Source organism: Podarcis gaigeae, assembly GCF_964106915.1.
Source record: "Podarcis gaigeae genome assembly, chromosome: 7".
Taxonomy (NCBI): Eukaryota; Metazoa; Chordata; class Lepidosauria; order Squamata; family Lacertidae; genus Podarcis; species Podarcis gaigeae.
Genome location: NC_139683.1, coordinates 77,199,753 through 77,220,386, shown reverse-complemented (window position 1 = coordinate 77,220,386; position 20,634 = coordinate 77,199,753). Strand labels below are relative to the sequence as shown.

Here is a 20,634-nt window from a genome sequence, read left to right as displayed (position 1 = left end):
AAATTTTGATGATATGAAAAGTAGCAGAGTAGCTTACAGCCGGGAAGCTAAATAACTCTTCTTGTTGATTGATAGCGTCTTTGTAAAGACTATAATAATGTCCAGGCTCTTTGTATTCAAAATGACTTTACTTTCATAAACATCTAACTGAAAAAATACATTTGCAATTTTGTGCTTATTCCAGCATGGGTATATTGTCACTTGAATTGTAGACTGAAGTCTTCTTACTTAAGACTTATAAACAAAATTGTGTTAAGACTTACACCAGATTTCTACCTCACTCGGGTCTTACAGTTTCTTTTGAAAGATTCTTTACTTTCACCTCAGCAACACTCTCTTGGTTCCTTACAGAGAGATCCTGCACAGGTTTCTCCATATTAACATTTAGGGATCTTCCTCTGTCTGTTTCACTGTCTTATTTCACAACCTCTCTCAGCAGCCCTTCTCCTTCTCTCACAAACACACAGACAGAAGCAGAATGCAGTTAAAAATGACAGTTACTGGAATAATAGTCACAACAGAATGGAATGCCTCTCTCCTTGCCGACTGCATTGCTGTGGGCAGCTTCGGCCTACTTTTATGCCCAGGGAGTGGACCTGAAGGAAGACTGAGCTCCCCCAAACCCTGCCCCCCGGGCTGCCACGGATAGGGCAATTTGAATTGTGGAGGGGCAGCAACAGCTGCTGGAAAAATGGCAAGGCTCCACAGGGAAAGGTGGCGATGCGGCGGACCACAACCGCTGCTCACCGTGGAGAGAGGTAAGCAGCCATTATATTAGGATAAATTGTTTGAAAAAATGTGTACATTAGTCAAAACTGCATACAAATATTTGTTTGTGAGAAATTTTTATGTTAAAATGCTGAAGAATTTTCATACCGATCTTTTTTTAAAAAACCAAATCGCAGTTTGCTGCAAACTGTGCAGAACTGATTTAAAGAATGGACACATGAGAAACAGAAAACTGATATTGACAGATCCATCCATAATGTAGGGTATAACCACACTTCCCAGAATTCCTTGGGGGGTACCATATGCTTTCAGGAGGCAAAAGCAATTCTTTCCATAGGAACAGATATTATTTCTGTTACTATCCATTTCAGATGGTAAGAAAAACATGAACATAAAAAATGCGCGCGCGCACGCGCGCACACACACACACACACACACAATATTTTAAAGGCTTTCTATAACCTGTCTCATTGCAGTTAAAAATCCTTGCGGGTTGAAAAACCCTGTCATCCAAAAGCAGTTTGGTCGCCCTTCAAAAATCCAACAGTGAAACTGCCGATTTCGTTCAAGAAGTTCAGTAAACCAAAATCCAAGAGTGCTGGAAGCCCAAGATGCCTAGAAAGAGAGACAAAGCAATGTTTTGATGATGTAAAGGCCACAGCCATGTCCCAAAAGATGATAATAGAATTTAGATTCCAAGGCCTACTTCTCACCAAACCTCTAACAAACATGGGGATAAGGGACCTGTGACCCTCCAAATATTGTCTGATTACAGCTTGCATCAGTCCTACCTCATACGACTTATGTTAGGGGACAATTGGGAGTTGTAGTCTCTCAATAACTGGAGGCCCACAGGTCCCCCATTCCTTTTGCAACACAACTTTGCAGACCAAATCATCAAGAGCAGAAAGTTGTGTCAGGGTTGTACCACTTCAAATTTGAAATGTCTTTAACATCAGCAGTCACATCTAGACCAAAGGAGAGTTTCAGACCTGTTCTTGAGTTTGTTTAAAATCTAAAACAGCTTATCTTGTATTCCTTTCTTTGAATTTGTGCTATGTACCGTATTTTTCGCTCCATAGGACACATTTTTTCCCTCCTAAAAAGCAAGGGGAAATGTGTGTGCTTCTTATGGAGCAAATGCAGGGGGGAGGCAGGTGGGAAAGCCCCCAAGAGCCACACACAAGCTCCGTGCAGCTCTTGCAGACTTTTCCTCAGGAGAGAGAAGGGACTGACTGTCCGCATCAGTCCCTTCTCCCACCTTGTAGAAAAGCCAGTAGAAGCCGCACAGCCCCTTTAAAAAGTGTGTGGCTTCTCCGGGCTTCTGCGGAAAAGCCTGGAATGCATACAGGCTCTGCTCAGCGCTCCCTTTAAATAATTTTTTTTTCTTGAATTCCCCCTCTAGAAACTAGGTGTGCCTTATCATCAGGTGCACCTTATGGAGCGAAAAATACGGTAGGTTTTTAAAAACCTTTTTGGAAAGGCAATACTAGAGTTTTCACAGCCGAGTCCTCAACTCCTTATTACTACTGCTTGGCTTTCTTTAAATAGGGCTGTGTCTAAAACTTGCCATTTAGGTTTTCAAACCTTTTTTGTAATCTCAGGGGAGTGTTTCAACCCTGTTCTTGAGTTTGTTTAAAATCATTTAAGGTTTATGTTTTCTCTATTTCCTTCTGAGGAAACTGAATAGTTCAGTGAAACAAAGTTTGAAGCCAACATCCCATTAAGGCTTTATTCAATTCTAGGTTTTTCTAATTTTTTCCTTAAACTTTTTGATTTTTGTTACTTATTTTAATTCTATAAGATAATATTTCTAGTCGATTACTTCTCGTTTCAGAGATTTTCACGGTATTTCATTTGTTTTGCGTAACTACATAGAAAACAAGCTGTCAGGAATGAGGCTAGGTTTGGATCCTTCTCCCTGTATGGAGGAACATTAAATCATGTGAGATCTCACCTTTAGACTAAAGCGGTACAGTCCAGAAAAAGATTTACCATCTCTTTGAGAATTAGGCCCAAGTGGATTTATAAGATTGTGCTGTCCATGTGTTAAGTGCGTTTTAAAAAATCGTTGTAGAACAGGGATTGGGAACATATAACTCTTCAGATCTTGAATGCCATTAGCTCCAGTCAACCTGGCCAATTGGGAGATATAGTCTAGAAACATCTGGATGGCTTCAGGTTTTACCTTCCTGCTGTAGACTCTACAGACACTGAATTGATCTGACAGGAACAATGTGTGTGGGGGGGAGAATCACATTTTACCATCCCTCCCATGTGATCTAGGATTCAGAGTGGCATAAGATCAGGGACAGATTTAGGTTTGATGAGGCCCATAGCTACTGAAGGTAATGGGGCCCTTTATATGTCCAGCTGTCCTTTGTCAACAACAAATTGTCACTGTTTTTTGTGTTGAAAGTATGCTATATGCAATTTATGGACCTAATAGGTATCTAAAGCCATTTGCACATAACAAAATATGTATTTTATCAAAGTAATTGTTGAACTGAAATACATTTAAGAAGAAGTGATATTTTAGGGAGCAGGCTAGCAGACAGGGCCCATTACTTACATCACAGGAGCCTACACAACACAAAACACTGTTGCTATATGTAGGTTTTATTTTATTTGTTTTTTTATCTTATATTTTGGAAATGTACATCCAGGTGTTTTTTTCCTTTAATTTTTTGGGGACCCCCAAAAGAGTGGGGCCCTAAGCTATAGCTTTTTTAGCTTATAGGTAAATCCCGCACTGCATAAGATACAACCATGTTGTCCAGTGTGGGTGTAGTGGTTAAGAGTGGTGGACTTGTAATCTGGGGAACCAGGTTTGCGTCTCTGTTCCTCCACATGCAGCTGCTAGGTGACCTTGGGCTAGTCACACTTCTCTGAAGTCTCTCAGCCCCACTCACCACACAGAGTGTTTGTTGTGGGGGAGGAAGGGAAAGGAGACTGTTAGCCGCTTTGAGACTCCTTTGGGTAGTGATAAAGTGGGATATCAAATTCAAACTCCTCTTCCTCTTCAGGTAGGGCAAAATGAGTCATAAAGTCAGTCATAAAGAGTCCATTTCAGAAGTGTGTGCATGTTTAGATGCTCTGGGGCACATGATGACTAAATACAGCATATTCAGTGCAGAAGATTGATGGTCTAACACCTTTCCCCCCCCCCCCCAGTGAAGAAAATATTACCACCAACCTTCCTCCAGCGTTCAGGAATCCTTGCATCGTACATACAATCCAAAGCATCTCTGAGGTTCTCGCTCATGATGATGGTCCCATCAATGGCAAGCTTGAGGTCTGTCAGAGTGTTCCGCACCAGAGCAATAATCCTCTGCATTCTATCGATCTCCTGTCGCAGGAAGATGTTCATAGGCTGGAATGGGCCCATTTGCTGCAGCCTTTCCTTTACCTGACATGAGAACACAGAATACAGCAAGCTGCCAGGAGTTGCAAACAGCTTCTGTACTACCTTAGATAAGTTTTAATTGAGTAGAAGGGGAGGCAGGAGGAGGCAAGCAGGATAGGACTTTAGGCTGGGTGCAAGAACCACATTTTCCTCCCCTCTTTGAACCTGACACATTTTGCAGCTACAACTCATTCCTCAGCAGCTGGATTTATTTTATTTTATTTTAATTTGCTCATTTATTCACTTTCTTTAAATATATACTCTTATGAAGCTGCACGTTATTACAATAATCCTGCCAATGTTCTTATCTGTTTACAATTTATCCGTAAGTATTCAATACTGTATACCATTTCCATTCACATATATGTGTGTGTGTGTTATCTTGATTTCTTATTCTTCCAGTAAGCCATTTCTGCATATTCCATAAGTTTTCTACCCATTCTTCCTTTGCTGGGACTTCTGCTTCTTTACATTTTTGAGCAAGTAACTTTCTTGCCACTGTAGTAGCATACATGAATAAGTTTCTATACAGTTTAGGTACCGTATTTTTTGCTCTATAAGACTCACTTTTTCCCTCCTAAAAAGTAAGGGGAAATGTGTGTGTGTGTCTTATGGAGTGAATGCAGGCTGCGCAGCTATCCCAGAAGCCAGAACAGCAAGAGGGATCACTGCTTTCGCTGCGTAGCAATCACTCTTGTTGTTCTGGCTTCTGAAATTCAGAATATTTTTTTTCTTGTTTTCCTCCTCCAAAAACTACGTGCGTCTTATGGTCTGGTGTGTCTTATAGAGCGAAAAATGCGGTAGTTCTGTCACTATAACTCCCCAAAGAAAAGCTTCTGGTTTTTTTGTTGTTGTTTTTTACAAAGGTTATTTTAAGCATCCTTTTCATTTCATTATGTATCATTTCCCAGTAAGCTTTAACCTTACTACAAGACCACCACATATGATAACAAGAACCTTCTTTCCCTTTACATTTCCAACACGTATTTGATTTAGATTTATACATTTTTGCCAATTTAGATACCATCGACATATAATTTTCTATTAGACCATATCAGCAGCTGGATTTTTTAATGTAAAAAAATCCAAAAACAAACCCAGAATAGAAAGGCTTTCTTTCAATTGGGCAAGTCTGAAGAAAGCAAACCCAGGTGATTTTAGACACCTACCTCAAATGGAATGTAGTCGGGAGGGAGTTTCTCCACCATATCATCAGCCAGTCGAGCAACCACAGCCTCTCTGGTCTCACCTCCTCCACTGGAGCTGTCTTTGGGCTGGATGCTGAGGATGGTGTCCAACACATCTTTTGCAAGTTTGCTCTGGTAAGTAATGTCAGCATTGGGGTGCAACCCAAAGACTTCTGGCGTATCGTAAGCGGGCAAACCCTAGGTGGGTAAATATAAAGGTAAATTCCAGAAGATTAAGAAATGCAAGCTTTACGAAGATAGGTGGCCAGTGTGTGTGTGTGTGTGTGTGTGTGTGTGTGTGTGTGTGTGTAGAATAGGTTTTCAATATGAATCAGATTTTTTCCCCTTTGCTTTCAATTAGAAGAGGAATGTCATCTTTGAAGAAAAAACAAATAAAACAATTACCGTCTTTTTCGCTCTATAAGACGTACTTTTTCCATCCTAAAAAGTAAGGGGAAATGTGTGTGCGTCTTATGGAGCGAATGCAGGCTGCGCAGCTATCCCAGAAGCCAGAACAGCAAGAGGGATTGCTGATTTCACTGCGTAGTGATCCCTCTTGCTGTTCTGGCTTCTGGGATTCAGAATATTTCTTTTCTTGTTTTCCTCCTCTAAAAACTAGGTGCGTCTTATGGTCTGCTGCATCTTATAGAGTGAAAAATAGGGTAGGTATCACCATGTTCATATCTTACTGATAAAAGCCTTTATATTATATTTTGAAAAGGTCAGGGAAATAGCATATTGGAGTACAAAAGAATAATTCAAATATATGCAGTTTAAAAGCCATGGCACTGCTATGCACATATCCAGGGCTTTTTTTTCCAGCCAGAACTTGCCAGACCTCAGTTTCAGCACCTCTCCGGTGGGCGCCATTGCCATTTTAAGAGAACAAGGGAGACATTCATGGTGAGCTCTGGCATCTCTTTTTCTAGAAAAATAGCACTGAAGTATCCACTAAATATATGAACTTTTGAATTGGTCTCTTACATAGTTTGTAACAGTGCAGCAGTTCAGCTAATAATGCCTTCCATAAACATTTTCAAGAAACCCTTGAGTGAAGCAAGAGAATAATAATAATAATAATAATAATAATAATAATAATAATAATAATAATAATAAATTTATTTATACCCCGACCTCCCCAGCCAAGACCAGGCTCAAGGCAGCTAACAACCAATAATAAAAACAAGTTGATTAAAATACAATTTAAAAGATTAAGATACAATATTAAAACAATTAGGGAGCAATCTCATCATAGGAGGAGAAAGGAAAAAGAAAAAGGGGGAGGGAATCAAACTGATTCTGAGCCAAAGGCCAGGTGGAACAACTCTGTCTCACAGGCCCTGCGGAAAGAGATCAGATCCCACAGGGTCCTGGTCTCAAGAGACAGAGTGTTCCACCAGGCCAGAGACAGCGTTGAGAAGGCCCTGGCTCTGGTTGAGGCTAATCTAACTTCCTTAGGGCTTGGGACCTCTAGGGTGCTGCTATATATGGACCTTAAGGTCCTCCGTGGGGCATACTAGGAGAGGTGATCTCATAGTTACGAGGGTCCTAGGCCATGAAGGGCTTTAAAAGTCAAAACCAGCACCTTAAATCTGACCCAGCTTCAAGGGCAGCCCCGCGTAGAGCGAATTACAGTAGTCAAGCCTGGAGGTGACCATTGCATGGATCACTGTGGCCAGGTCGGGGCGGGAAAGGTGAGGGACCAACTGCTTGATGCGGTAAAGGTGGAAAAATGTCGCCTTGGCTGTTGTTGTAACCTGCGCCTCCATGGAAAGGGAGGCGTCAAGAATTATACCCAAACTCTTAACGGAAGGCAATGGCACTAATTGGGCCCCCGCAAGAGAAGGGAGTTGGTCCCTCATCCCCATACCATCCCGACCCAGCCAGAGGACCTCTGTCTTCGAAGGATTTAGTTTCAATCGGCTCCCACGAAACCATCCAGCCACAGCTTCCAAACATCTGGTCAGTGTGTCAGGGATCGAGTCAGTATGGCCATCCATCAGCAGATAGAGCTGAGTGTCATCAGCATATTGGTGACAACCCAGCCCAAAGCTCTGGATAATCTGGGCAAGGGGGCGCATAAAGATGTTAAAAAGCATCGGGGAGAGGATTGCGCCCTGCAGTACTCCATAATCAAGGGGTGGCATGACGACAACTCCCTCCCTAGTACCACCCTCTGTCCCCGACCATTTGATATTTAGCTCCACTGCCATTCTTCCCTAGCCCTTCAATAGTGGAATCCCAGACCCTATACTAGCCTCCCCAATAGAGGGGTAAGATCTCCTCAATAACAAGTCATCTCTGGGCCAGGACTCTTGGGTCAGAATGGTATGGGGAAGAGGTGAAAGTTTGATAGGGTAATTATCCCTAGAAGATAAAACCCAACCAACCATACCCTGAGCAAAGAAGATGTTCAGTTCCTCTGCCAATGAGGCATCAGTCTTAACCATGTTCCTTGTATTGCCCTTGTAGTTGGTTAGGTGCTGCAGTCGTTGCCACACTTGTTTCATGATGTTATCAGCTAAATAATTTTCCACCTTAAGCTTATACTGTTGTTTTGCTGCCTTAATGCCTTTTTTGAGATTTATTCCCGCCTCTCTGATATGTCTATATTCCCTGTCTTAAAGGCAGAATCCCAGATTTTCAGGAGTCCTCTTACTTCAGCAGTCATCCATGGTTTACAGTTCCCATAGAGTCTAATGCATCTCTGCGATGTTACATTATCGATGCACACTTTAATATAGGAGAGTATAGCATCTGTGTATATATGCAGATCTTGATGTTCAGACACACTCCAATCAGTGCTTTCAAAACAATCCTGACTAAGAGCACCCTCTAGCCAAATTCTAACTGTTTTCTATAACTGACTGAATTCTTCTCCTGAGAGGGATGTACTTCAGACATAGAAAAACTGAAGAATGGTCGGATGAGCCTAAGTGGGGGAAGGGGATTGCCCTGTATGCCTGTTTCAAGTTGGAATACGTGAGATCTAGAATATTCTGTCCTCTAGTGGGAAATTTCACAAACTGTTCAAACTTAGGAAAAACCGTCTTTAGGCAGGCTTGATTGAAGTCCCCTGCCATAACAAGGGTGCCCTTTGGGTGGATTTGCTGCTGCTCAGAGATGACGTCATATAGTTTAGAAAGTGCCGCACTGAAATTAGCATCAGATGGAATATAAACAGCTATAATAATTATGACAGTTACTTCTCTAAGCAAATAAAATGGCCGACACGTAACTGCCATCAATTCTAGATCCGGGGAGCAATACTTGTAAGCTACTTTGCTGTTAACGCACCAACCATTGTGTATGTAAATACAGACTCCTCCGCCCCTAGCTTTACCAGAATCACTGTTTCTATCAGAGCAATAAATTATTCGATTTATCAGCTCCACTGCCGCATCCGGTACTACTGAATGTAGCCATAATTTCTGTAAAAATTACCACACAGCTCTCACAAAGAAGCTTGTTTGCTGCCATCAGCGACTGTAGTTCGTCAATTTTGTGGACGAGAGATCTGGTGTTGGTCAGGAAGACACTTGGCAGCGCTGGTCTCGTGGGTCTTTTTCGAAGCTGGGTTAACAGACCAGCTCTGCAACCACGTTTTTGCTTTCGCTCTTTGCTCTTTTGCTTCTTTCGGCACTTCCCCCTCCCGTCGACAATCCATAGAGATCCTGGAGGTCTTACTATGCAGTTTGGTATACAGTGGGACCTTTGAAACTCTCTAGTTATCTCTATTTTTCTTGTGAGCCCGATGTTTACCAGTTTTGTGTGTGAGTAGGTGAGGTATTGGGAGCTCAGAGCCGCAGCGTATGAACGCGTCGCCATCTTGGAACGGAAATAGTACTTAATAGTACTTAACATCTGTATAACACTTTCAAACATTCAAAAGGCCCTACTCGCACTATTTATTTGTAATCCTTATAGCAATCCTACAAAGTGTGTCAGTTTATTCCTTCCTCGCCCTACAGAAGGGGGGGGGGGTTGAGGTTGAGAGAGTAGCTTGCCCAAGACCACATAGTAAAGAACTCCTGGATGGTTAAGTCCAGTCATTATTGGTTACCAGATTTTTTTTTCAATGAATCTGGGGACACTTTTCAACTTCAATGGATTTTGTAAGGGGACTGATTTGTAAATCCAGGGACTATCCCCGGGAAACGGGGACGTCTGGTAACCTTAGTCAAAGACAACTATGGGGTTGCAGCGCTCATCTCGCTTTCAGGCTGAGGGAGCTCGCGTTTGTCCACAGACAGCTTTCCGGGTCATGTGGCCAGCATGACTAAACCTCTTATGGTGCAACAGGACACCGTGGCGGAAACCAGAGCGCACAGAATTGCCGTTTACCTCCCCGCCACAGTGGTACCTATTTATCTACTTGCACTGGTGTGTTTTCGAACTGCTAGGTTGGCAGAAGCTAGGACAGAGCTCACCCCATCACGGGGATCCGAACCACCGACCTTCTGATCGGCAAGCCCAAGAAGCTCAGTGGTTTAGACCACAGCGCCACCTGCATCCCACATAGTGAATCATGACACAGGCAAGATTCAAATTGGTGACTTCCTGATCAGCAGTACAAATTTGTATCTGCCCACTAATAACAAATTCCACCCATCTCTACATCTAGGCATAGAGTCCTTTATATTTGAGACACTCTTGTGTATGTCCTCAGCTTTCCCACCTACGGGAAACAGAATTTGCCTATGGGAAACTAAAGAGCAAGTAAAGCAGCAGAGTGGCCTCACAAAGGAGGGAAAGCTTTGGAATGGCAAATTCCGACAGAGCCTCTCTTAGGTTTTCCTTTTGAGAAGTCGCTGCTAACTATACAAACCTGTATATACTGAAGATACTGGTCCAGCACAGCACACTTGGGTATGCTGTAACCTTTGTAGAAGGAGAAGTCCTGGCCAAACATGTTTTCGCTGAACCACACTTTAGCAAACGTGTTGAGCAGCCTTTTGTCGTAGTCATCCGTAACTCGGCCACCATACTGAATCTCCCCTATCATGTAGCGAACAGTATTCCAAGACACACCCTGAAAGAAAAACAAAAAATGTGCGGCATGATTTCATGCAGCAGGACACTAAAAATGTGTGTGTATGTCTATATACTGATGGATATAAATATGCTGATTTGAAAATTCCGAGACTTCTGAGAGTCAAACTCGAACCATTGCAGTCAGATCACTTCCCCAATCCATCTCCTGACCCCTCAACACCTGCTTCTTCACCCTACATAATCTGATCTCCATCATTTTGCGGGAGATGAAACTCTAGTATTACATCTGCTCAACAACCAAAGCTATTTTCCCCCCTCCCACTCTTATTTCAAAGCTATTTTTGTCTCTGTATCAGGAAGGCACCTGGCCAACTTAGTTGCCAATAAATATTGCTGCAGATATTTCTGGGATCATAGTCTTTCTGATGAGTGGCTCTTCTCCAAGTTTGTTAATTGTCTTACTTTAAATGTTGTGAGGTTCTTGAACCCTTTTAAAATGTGGTTTTTTGGGGTGGGGCAGTTATTGGGTTGTTGTTTCTATTTTGATTATGTATTTTGTGCTTTTATATTTTTATTTTATTCTGTGAACTGCCCCGAGACCTCCCAGTATAGGGCGGTATATAAATTCAATAAATAATAATAATAAATAAGTTAGACAGCAGCATAGACGGTAACAGTGCAGAGAGTGTTGAAGTCTCCACTCTGCACATCAAAGTTAATGGGCCTTTAATCTAAGTTTTAAAGGTGATGGTAAATGCACCAAATTCAAAAGGTGCTAGATTTTGACTACAAGGAAAGAACTGGGTGCGCATTCTCTCCCAATTCTTCCTTTGCAACCACATGCACCTGATGTCATATGACACGAGGCAGATATAAATGTGGCTGTGATTGGCACCCAAAGGTGTGACAGCCCTAGTCAGGCCCACGTGCCATAGGTCACAACTGATCAACTTATACACAGACGTACAAGGAAGAATCCATTTGCTGAAACAACAATTTGATTGTCCACACTACAGTGGTACCACGGGTTAAGTACTTAATTTGTTCCGGAGGTCCGTCCTTAACCTGAAACTGTTCTTAACCTGAAGCACCACTTTAGCTAATGGGGCCTCCCACTGCCGCTGTGCTGCTGGAGCACGATTTCTGTTCTCATCCTGAAGCAAAGTTCTTAACCCAAGGTACTATTTCTGGGTTAGCGGAGTCTGTAACCTGAAGCTTATGTAACCTGAAGTGTATGTAATCCGAGGTACCACTGTATTTCAAATACCACCTAAGTTGCTAAACCGCGGAGCCAAGTACCTTTTTGATGTCCATGTCATCCAAATGGTTCTGAACAAACTGTACTGTGGCATTGAAATCAGCTTGGTTGAACTCGTAAGGTATGTTCCATCCCAGAGGTCCAAATTTCCTCCTTTCCTGGACCGTGGAGTGTAGGAAGGCTACAGCGTACAGCATTGGTTTCCACTGAACCATGTTGCTGATATCCAACAGATCCTGACTCACACCTGTTACAAAGACACTTCTACATAATATCCATAACACCAGAGGAGTGGCCATGTTAGTCTCATGCAGCAACATCCCATGAAGAGTCATGCCCCACCTTAAAGATGAACACATTTATTATGGAATAATGAACTCAAACCCACTTTGTCAAATGCGTGGATCTTAGCTGCCACACATACAAAGGAGAAGGTTGTATTGTGGGAGTTGAATGGCAATTTGATGCAAAAATGACATGTGGTAAGCTTACTAAAATGTTAAATAGGTACACCTTTCATAGTAGCAGATGGGTGATAATTTGCTCAGCATTACTGAGATAAATTAGGAACTTTAGTTTTTATAGTGCCTTATAAGAGGACCATATTATAGCAAGGTACTTACATTTTGTTTTCTAGAGCTACATTTGTTAGTCCTATTCCAGTTCTTCAAATACTTCCATATGACAACCACTTGTACAAAAATAATATAAACCACTGTGTTTTTTAAGGACCCAGACTAAATATTTAAATATATGCACAGAGTATAATTCCTTGTAGAAACTGATCACTCATGATGCCCCTATTAAAAGCTACTGGGGTGTGTGGAATGGCAGAGATACTGAAGGGGAGAGGGAAAAGCAAGTCCCTCACCTCCATAGGTTCTCTTCAGGCCAGCTTTGAGTCCTTGAGGAGGCTCATTGGTGAATTTTATAGACATCTGTAGAAGGGTGATGGGGAAATGCTTGTGGACCTCCGTAGTCATCCACAGACGGAAGGCCTCATGAACATTTTCTGTTTCAACAATCGTGTCCATCAACTCATCCATAAAGTCAAGACCCAGGTGACAATTCTGCAAAAGCGCCCATCCACCCTAAGAAAGGGAAATCATTGAAGAAACTTGATTTGATATTCATTTTGGAAGTCAACACAATCCAAACCGATTTCACGATTGTTTTCTGCTGGTGATACTACAGTTCATATGCCTACAATGCTGTCCTAGTTCTTTTCAATGCCAATGTGCATCCTTTTCTTGTTCTCCGTCCTCATACAGATGGAGACCAAGCCCAACCAAGCTCAGCCTCAAACCTCTTTCTCCCCAATCAGGGTGGATGTTCAAACTCTTACCATGTAGATTCTGTTCTTGAAAGAATAAACTGTTCAATTAGAGGCAATTAGCTTTATTTGGGGGACGGGGAATTAATTCAAACATGAACAACCAGCTGACTATTCAACCTAATTCAAACATGAACAACCAGCTGACTATTCAACCTAACATGCAGCACACAAATGTATGTCTCTACAAACAACAGTACAAATAGCAACCGAGTTTGTAGTCTTGGTCAGGCTTCCTCAAACTCGGCTCTCTGGCTGTTTTGGGACTACAACTCCCATCATCCCTGGCTAACAGGACCAGTGGTCAGGGATGATGGGAATTGTAGTCCCAAAACAGCCAGAGGGCCGAGTTTGCCTATGCCTGGTCTTGGTTTTTCCTGTTGAAATTCCTCTCTCCTACCAAAGCTGACAATTCCATTGTCACTGGTGAGGGTAACTCATGTGAATATATCTAGCCTTAGATGGAAAAGAACAATTGGTCTTACCTGAAGAGCAGATTTGATAGGTTGCTGATGACCTGAATGGATTGGGTATGATCCTGTCACGTGATGAGATTATGCCCAGCCCATTTATGGCATCAGCAACCTACTCAATCTAGACATTATAGCAAGTGCATGAGTGCCAAACTGGCCATTCAACATCTAATTTAAAAACTCCATTGAAGAAGAGTCTGCCACTCTCTGAGGGAGTCTGTTGCACTGTCAAACAGCTTACCTTCAGAAAGTTCTTCTTGATATTTAGTTGGAAAAAGGTTCCCACCCCTGCATTACTGTGAGCACATGAATGGAAGCAACAAACCCACACTATTTCCCATTCTCTCACTTGTAATGTGCATTTGTCAATTCCTTGCCCCACTTCTTAAGCGGCCATGAGAGTAGGGAAACTCACAACATGATAACGTCATGCCTCCCATTGTAGGCTACCATTCTAACTAGGAAGTAAGCCACTCAAATACAATGGGACTTAATTCTGAGGAATCTCACACAGCATCATATCTCAAGCTTACTAGACATTACCAGGAGAAGGTGGTGTGAAGCTGTTTCTGTTGGTGGCGCAAGGTCTCTGTAACCATAGCTCTGGCCTTTGTGTGTTCCCGATTACAAGTAATCTTATTTAGGTCTTATAGGAAGAAATGTAGGAACCAGTTCTGCATGGATCAGCAGCCAATTATGCTTAGCCTAACCTATGTTGATGACCGATAAAGTCCTGGAAAAATTCAAAGATTGATCTGCACTAAAAGAAAGAGAAATTGTCTCACGTGTGCCATAGTTTGCTGCAGAAGTTTGCGGGCATGAACCTCCTGCCCCTGGCCCATGGACACATAGCGTGTCTCAATCTTCAGCCTTTTCCCCAGAGCAATGATGAAATCAGTGGGATCGGAGCCCATGGAAAGGAAGCAGATGAGGGGAGTGCGAGGATCGGATTCTTCCCAAGTCTTCTCCAAATCCAAGATGACCCCTTCTGCATATTTCTCCCCCATGGTATCCATAATGTACTTCCTAGCCTAGTGGAAAAGAAAAGGAGATGTGCACCAGTTTTCCCACACTGATTTTCATACCAAGTTTTCTGTCCTTACGATACATCAAACCATGGATACAACTATATATCTCAAGAAACACAGGTTCCCATCTTCATGTCTTTCTGGTAACACAGGGTATTGGTGGGTGGGCATTTTTGGAGCATCAGCAGGTAAGAGAGGTGCTGTTGGGAATGGGAAAGATTCTTACTGTGTTGGACTGCAGGAGCTTTGGCATGTAAGCATCTCTTTGTTTATAATGCTCACTTTAGAACTGCTTTGAGCCCCCACCTGTCAGCATTCTATTCCCATCCTAGTCGAAGCTTTTGGCCTACCTGAGCTATCGTTCTATCAGGACACCAAGACCTTATGAGGAGGAGGCGCCTGAAGCAGTCCAGAGCTTGGTCATAACCACTGGGAACAAGTTCTTCTTCTGGTTTCTCCTTATCAAACCAGATTTTCCACTGTTTTTCTGTCCGTGAGATCTATTAAGCACAAATAGGGGAATATGTTTATTAAATAGCACAGATAGCAAGATATATATTTTTTTAGTTTCAGATATCTTAATGGAGGACTAGGGGTGTCCCTTTCTAGAAAATGTCCATGCTAATGGCAGCATCTCAGCTTGACCACTGTAATGCGCTTTGTGCATTACCACTCTTGAAGACACCTCAGAAACTTCACTTGGTCCCAAGTGTGACAGTATGGCTTTTGTCTTAGGTAAGCCTCATGTGCATATTGAATCAATGCTTCAATAGCTTCATTGGGTACCAGTTAGTTTTTGAGCTAAATTTAAGGAGCTGTGTAACCTTGGACTTTATAGCCAGGGCCTGGGGTATCTGAAGGAATGTCTTCTGCCATATATTCATCCCTGGGCTTTGGGATCTGTAAATGTTTTTATGGTTGCCACCATCGTGGAAAATGAGACTGGTCTCTATCTGCAAGAGGACCTTTTCAGTAGTGGTCCCACAATTTTGGAATTCCCTTCTTTCCACCGGAAACAGAAAATCTGCTTCCAAAACATCTGTTCAGCATGGAGATTTAGGCCTTCCAACACGATTGTCTTAACACATGCCAGTCAAATGGAAAATACATTTTGAGGCAGACTTGGACTTCACTTTTCTAGGTTCACATCAGCAGTTCCTCTGAAGCGTAAAAGGCATGTGACATTGAAATATCTACAGAATCCTTCAAGAGAATGAAACGTGTCACACTGCTTAATCCTTGCCTCCTGTCAATCACCTACTTGGTCAAGAACGTCTGAAAACTGTCTCAGTTTACTGAGCTCCACCAAGTTCAGCCAAGTCATATCCAGGATCCATCTAGCTGGTTTAGGTGGACAAGCTTTCAGATCCAAAGAAGCACCACCTGAAAAAAGACAGTACAGCAAAAACCAGTTGAAAAGAGCTGCTAAATATATAAAGCCAGATATTTAAAATTCTATTCATGGTGGACGGGCTGTGACTGCGCTGCCCACTTCCCATGGCACAGTTGCCCCACCTGTACCTCATGTGTTGGACTTTGCGTAGAGGCCTACACCGGAATACTGGCATTCTCCATATCCCCTACTGCAGAGATTTGGGCCATGTAGTCCTCCAGATGTTGCCAGACTACAACTCCCATGACATCCATTCCTAGCACAGGCTGAGGCTGATGGGAGTTGTAATCTAACGAGATCTGGAGAGCAACAGGTTGCCTGTCACGTTGCATGCAGAATTTGAACATTTGCACCGGGTTGAAACACAGTAAGTTGCACATTTTATGCAGAAGAAGAAGAAGAGTTTGGATTTGATATCCCGCCTTTCACTCCCTTTAAGGAGTCTCAAAGCGGCTAACATTCTCCTTTCCCTTCCTCCCCCACAACAAACACTCTGTGAGGTGAGTGGGGCTGAGAGACTTCAAAGAAGTGTGACTAGCCCAAGGTCACCCAGCAGCTGCATGTGGAGGAGCGGAGACACGAACCCGGTTCCCCAGATTACGAGACTACCACTCTTAACCACTGCACCACACTGGCAGTAGCTCTGACCTTTAATCAGGGTCAAGAACTCCTCGTGCTTCACTTTGCCCCGCTGTAAGTCAATCTTCAAGGTGAGGAGCAATGTGAACAGGAACTTGTGCTCCTCGTAAAGCCCTCGTGCAGCGTACTTATATACTTCATAGGTCATATGCTCAATGATATTTGCTATTCTCTTGCTCGTAATGGGGCTCTTGACAGACCTGTTCAAAAGAAAGTGGGGAAAGGAGAGAATGAAAGCGTAATCTAGTGCCATTGGTGAGGTTTTTGAAAGCCTTTTTTTCTGAAAAGAAAGCATTTTCAAAGCTGCACTTCATAAGCCCGAACATGTGCAGAAACAGGCAGTCACAGTGGCCAAATCGACATATAAGCTGCTCAGTCACCGTGATCCAACAGAACTCTTACTACACTAGACCTAGTAAGGGAGCTAAGCTTACTACTTACTATGACCATGCGGGTGGCTCTGTGGTCTAAACCCTGAGCCTCTTGGGCTTGCTGATCAGAAGGTCAGCGGTTCAAACCCCTGTGTCGGGGTGAGCTCCCGTTGCTCTGTTCCAGTTCCTGCCAACCTAGCAGTTCGAAAGCATACCAGTGCAAGTAGATAAATAGCTACTGCTGAGGCAGGAGGATAAACAGCATTTCCGTGTGCTCTGGTTTCCATCATGGTGTCTCGTTGCACCAGAAGCGGTTTCATCATGCTGGCCACATGACCCAGAAAGCTGTCTGTGGACAAACGCCGGCTCCCTCGGCCTGAAAGCGAGATGAGCGCCACAACCCTATAGTCGTCTTTGACTGGACTTAACCATCCGGGGTCTTTTACCTTTTACCTTTGGACCTAGTTAGGTAGCTAAACTACTTTATCAATAGATGGAAGAATAGATGGAAGGGCACAGTATTTCGGCTTCAAATACTGAACTCTATTATCTTTATCCTTATCTGTTCTGCCTGATTTTTATTTTTTTAAGAAAACTTGGCACAGGTGAGCAGCTTGTGAAGACAGAGTTCTATCTAACAAAGTCACCCCACTGCGACATCAACTGCTACTGCCCCACTGGTTCCTTCCAATGCAGTTGGAAACACATGCCTCGAAGGTAAACTCAAGGGCCAGCAACAGGACCATCGCACACATTACTGTGTATCTGCCTGCTGATCATATGGACAAATAAGTGAAGGGCAAGCCGTTATTTTGCCCTTTATAGACAAATTGCTTCTGGTTAACCAGGGTCCCCTAATCTCTGTGGATGACATATTATTCAGTTGCTTCTGAAGTGATTTCCCCGTCTTAAACAACGGAAGCTCAAGCCCTTGAACGCAGCTTTAAGCTTCCGATGTCAGTACACAGCTTAAGAGGATTTTTGTTTTCCGGGTAGGATTTCTGTTTCCTTTCATTACATTCCTCACTATCTCTCCCAAGCTCCTGATAGTTTGGAGACAAACACTGGGAGAAGACTCCAGCCCTTGAGAGGGATAGAGCGGGGAAGCTTAGCAGATGCAATCAGGAATTTACTTAAACTGAGAAATTGTGTGGAAATCAATACAAAAAGGATTGTACTATAATGACAGCATTAGGTTACTTTGCCCATTCAATGGCAAAACGCGAACACAGGGGAAATAGTCATCAAGCGAAACCAAAGACTCTAGATCTTCAGACAGTTAAGACAAATAATAGTGCTGTCATGGATCACGGTTTGTGCACTGTTCTCCCTATCCTGCTGTCATTTCTGGTCAAGTGGATTTGCTAAGTTTTTGTGCAATGTCCACGACTTGCCAAACCTGTTTGACAAACGAAAACAGTGGAGCAAAGTGAATGAAAGAGCACTCCAAACGATGCTGGCTTCCTTGCATCCCGTCCGACTCCTTGAAAACAGTCTGGCCATCTGATTATATACTGTTATGAGAATTCTAAGGTTTCAAATACAGAATAAATATTCATAAATGCACATATATCTAAATATATGAACCGTGTGTCTGAAATAGTATGAGGAGTGCAATCCTGAAGCCATTCTGACTCTCCCAATGACCTCAAATATTCCTCTGCTGTAAGGGAGGCAAATGGGGGATAGCCTTCCCATTGTCTTTTTGCTTGCAAATCCTGTCTTATAGGCATATTTGGGTATGAATAGGGTGAGCCTGTGACGTGGACTCAGGAACTAAGGTATTAACCATCACAAAAGAATGGCCAGGCTGCCCAGGTATTGCAATCAGCAATCATTATTAGGTATCCTGGCAGCCAGGATTTCTGCTGTAGACCGTCTCCTTCTATGATGTATGTATGATGTTTTGGGGGGCTACCAAGACGCGGGTGGCACTGTGGGTTAAACCACAGAGCCTAGGACTTGCTGATCAGAAGGTTGGTGGTTCGAATCCCCGCAACGGGGTGAGCTCCCATTGCTTGGTCCCAGCTCCTGCCAACCTAGCAGTTCGAAAGCACCTCAAAGTGCAAGTAGATAAATAGGTACCGCTCTGGCGGGAAGGTAAACGGCATTTCCGTGCACTGCTCTGGTTCGCCAGAAGCGGCTTAGTCATGTTGGCCACATGACCCGGAAGCTGTACGCCAGCTCCCTCAGCCTATAAAGCGAGATGAGCACCGCAACCCCAGAGTCGGTCACGACTGGACCTAATGGTCAGGGGTCCCTTTACCTTTACCTTGGGCTACAGGGTGGGCCATTTCAAAAGTCTATATAAGGGATTGCACACCATTGTTCAGGGTTCGTCTCCCTCTGCGTGTGGTGAGTGGGGACCCTGTTGCAACAGTTCCTTGAATAAAGATCACGCTTACTAACCGCTTTGCTTCTCAATATACTCTGGTTGGCCTGTTTTCTCCTACCGATAGGAAACCCAGTTAAGGACTCTATACAGGCTCCGGAATACCCCATAAGGGAAAGGGAGCAGTTCTTCTTATAACAATACCAATCTTCAGAAAGGGAAAGATCTCACTTGTCATAGTTACCTAGCAAGGGAAAGGTCAAACAGGCCCAAGAACTGTCGGAGTGAAGTCTGATACATGACATTGACCATACTCATCTCGGTTATCAGGAAATAGAGAATGCTGCCTCTTGTTGCAACTGAAGAAAAGAAAAGTTGGATATGATCAAAATACAGGAAGCAAAACAAAAGCTGATGGTCTTCTGATGGACAAATAATAACAAGTTGTTCGTGGTTAACAGAGGGCTCATTTGCACCACATTTTAAAGCTCTGTTGATGAATTTTATTATTATTATTGTCCCAGCACTTTCCTGAGGAAAAACACATACTTTACTGCTGTTTGCTCCAATTGCCTGGTAAAACATGGGTTTTCCCAGGCAAAGCACTGGGACACACACAAAAAAAGAACACTTGGATATGGGTCACAAAAGGAAGTCTGAATGAGACCTGATAGAACATTGTTTTCAACAATAAGCTCCATTGCCTATAATAGAAAAAGTCCAGACCTCTTTCTTTCTGTCTTAATGCTTTGCAGCAAGCCACACATCCACATATTTTAAAACTGCAGTGTGTGCTCCAGATTTCTGCTTTGCTGTTCCATGGGTGAAATTCCACCAACACACCAGTTCAGGAAGTCGCGGAAAAGCAATGCATTGCAACGATGGCATGAACCCAGGATTCGGGGAGTTCAGCCAATGGATTTTTGAAGTGTGAACTCCCATATCTATTTTTGATCAGGGCACTATGGGGTTTGGGAACCCGTTTCAGGTTGCAGCACATCTGAAGAGCCCAACCCGGCAGGTTGGAGAAATGGAGAAGGTAGAGGCGGGGCCAGAAGCCTTGCAAAAATATCTTAGACTCTGGCAATCAGCAATGAGATTGGCAACCTGACCCATTCCAGAATCAATTTACAGTTCAGATCATTTTCCGAATCTCCAATGGGCATTCAACAAAATAATCCAGTTTCTATACATTTTTTCCAGTGTGGATTAAGCCAGGAGCATTTATCACAGATACAGCTCTCCCCCCAGTGGCTTCTCAACAAAGAGCATGAGAGATGCAACATCAACACAGTAATAACGCTTTGCTGAATCTCTACTGTTCTGAACAGACTTCCTTGTTGTTGTTTTTTATAACTAACTGCTTTTCTTACTTTTGTAACTTTATATTATATTATGGCAATCTGCCTGGGACCATATGGTGATGGGTAAGTAAAAAAAAAATCTCATAAATAAAATAAAGTAAAGCAACATAAAATAAAATACATTAT

At 43.0% G+C, this 20,634-nt stretch overlaps 1 protein-coding gene and 1 long non-coding RNA gene across 6 annotated transcripts in view; one reads left to right on the top strand and one right to left on the bottom strand.

The window, feature by feature from the left end:
* Positions 1-20,634, bottom strand: part of DNAH5 (dynein axonemal heavy chain 5) — a 165,418-nt gene that overhangs the window by 8,803 nt on the left and 135,981 nt on the right. For all 4 annotated transcript variants that reach the window (XM_083747096.1, XM_083747097.1, XM_083747099.1 and 1 more), the window contains 11 exons: positions 19,389-19,503; positions 16,451-16,641; positions 15,671-15,792; positions 14,760-14,909; positions 14,167-14,412; positions 12,447-12,666; positions 11,617-11,822; positions 10,151-10,354; positions 5,305-5,520; positions 3,926-4,138; positions 1,192-1,344 (listed from right to left, as the gene is read on the bottom strand). In XM_083747096.1, the coding sequence (XP_083603222.1) occupies positions 1,192-1,344; positions 3,926-4,138; positions 5,305-5,520; positions 10,151-10,354; positions 11,617-11,822; positions 12,447-12,666; positions 14,167-14,412; positions 14,760-14,909; positions 15,671-15,792; positions 16,451-16,641; positions 19,389-19,503 (2,036 nt within the window). The remainder of the gene's footprint in view (positions 1-1,191; positions 1,345-3,925; positions 4,139-5,304; positions 5,521-10,150; positions 10,355-11,616; positions 11,823-12,446; positions 12,667-14,166; positions 14,413-14,759; positions 14,910-15,670; positions 15,793-16,450; positions 16,642-19,388; positions 19,504-20,634) is intronic.
* LOC310848466 lies at positions 639-18,680 on the top strand. 2 transcript variants are annotated; one of them, XR_014566426.1, is made up of 4 exons: positions 639-758; positions 5,942-5,984; positions 17,404-17,529; positions 18,562-18,680. It is a non-coding gene; the product is annotated as an uncharacterized lncRNA (long non-coding RNA). The 2 variants fall into 2 exon arrangements; XR_014566427.1 differs by lacking the exon at positions 18,562-18,680 and having other exon boundaries at positions 17,404-18,493.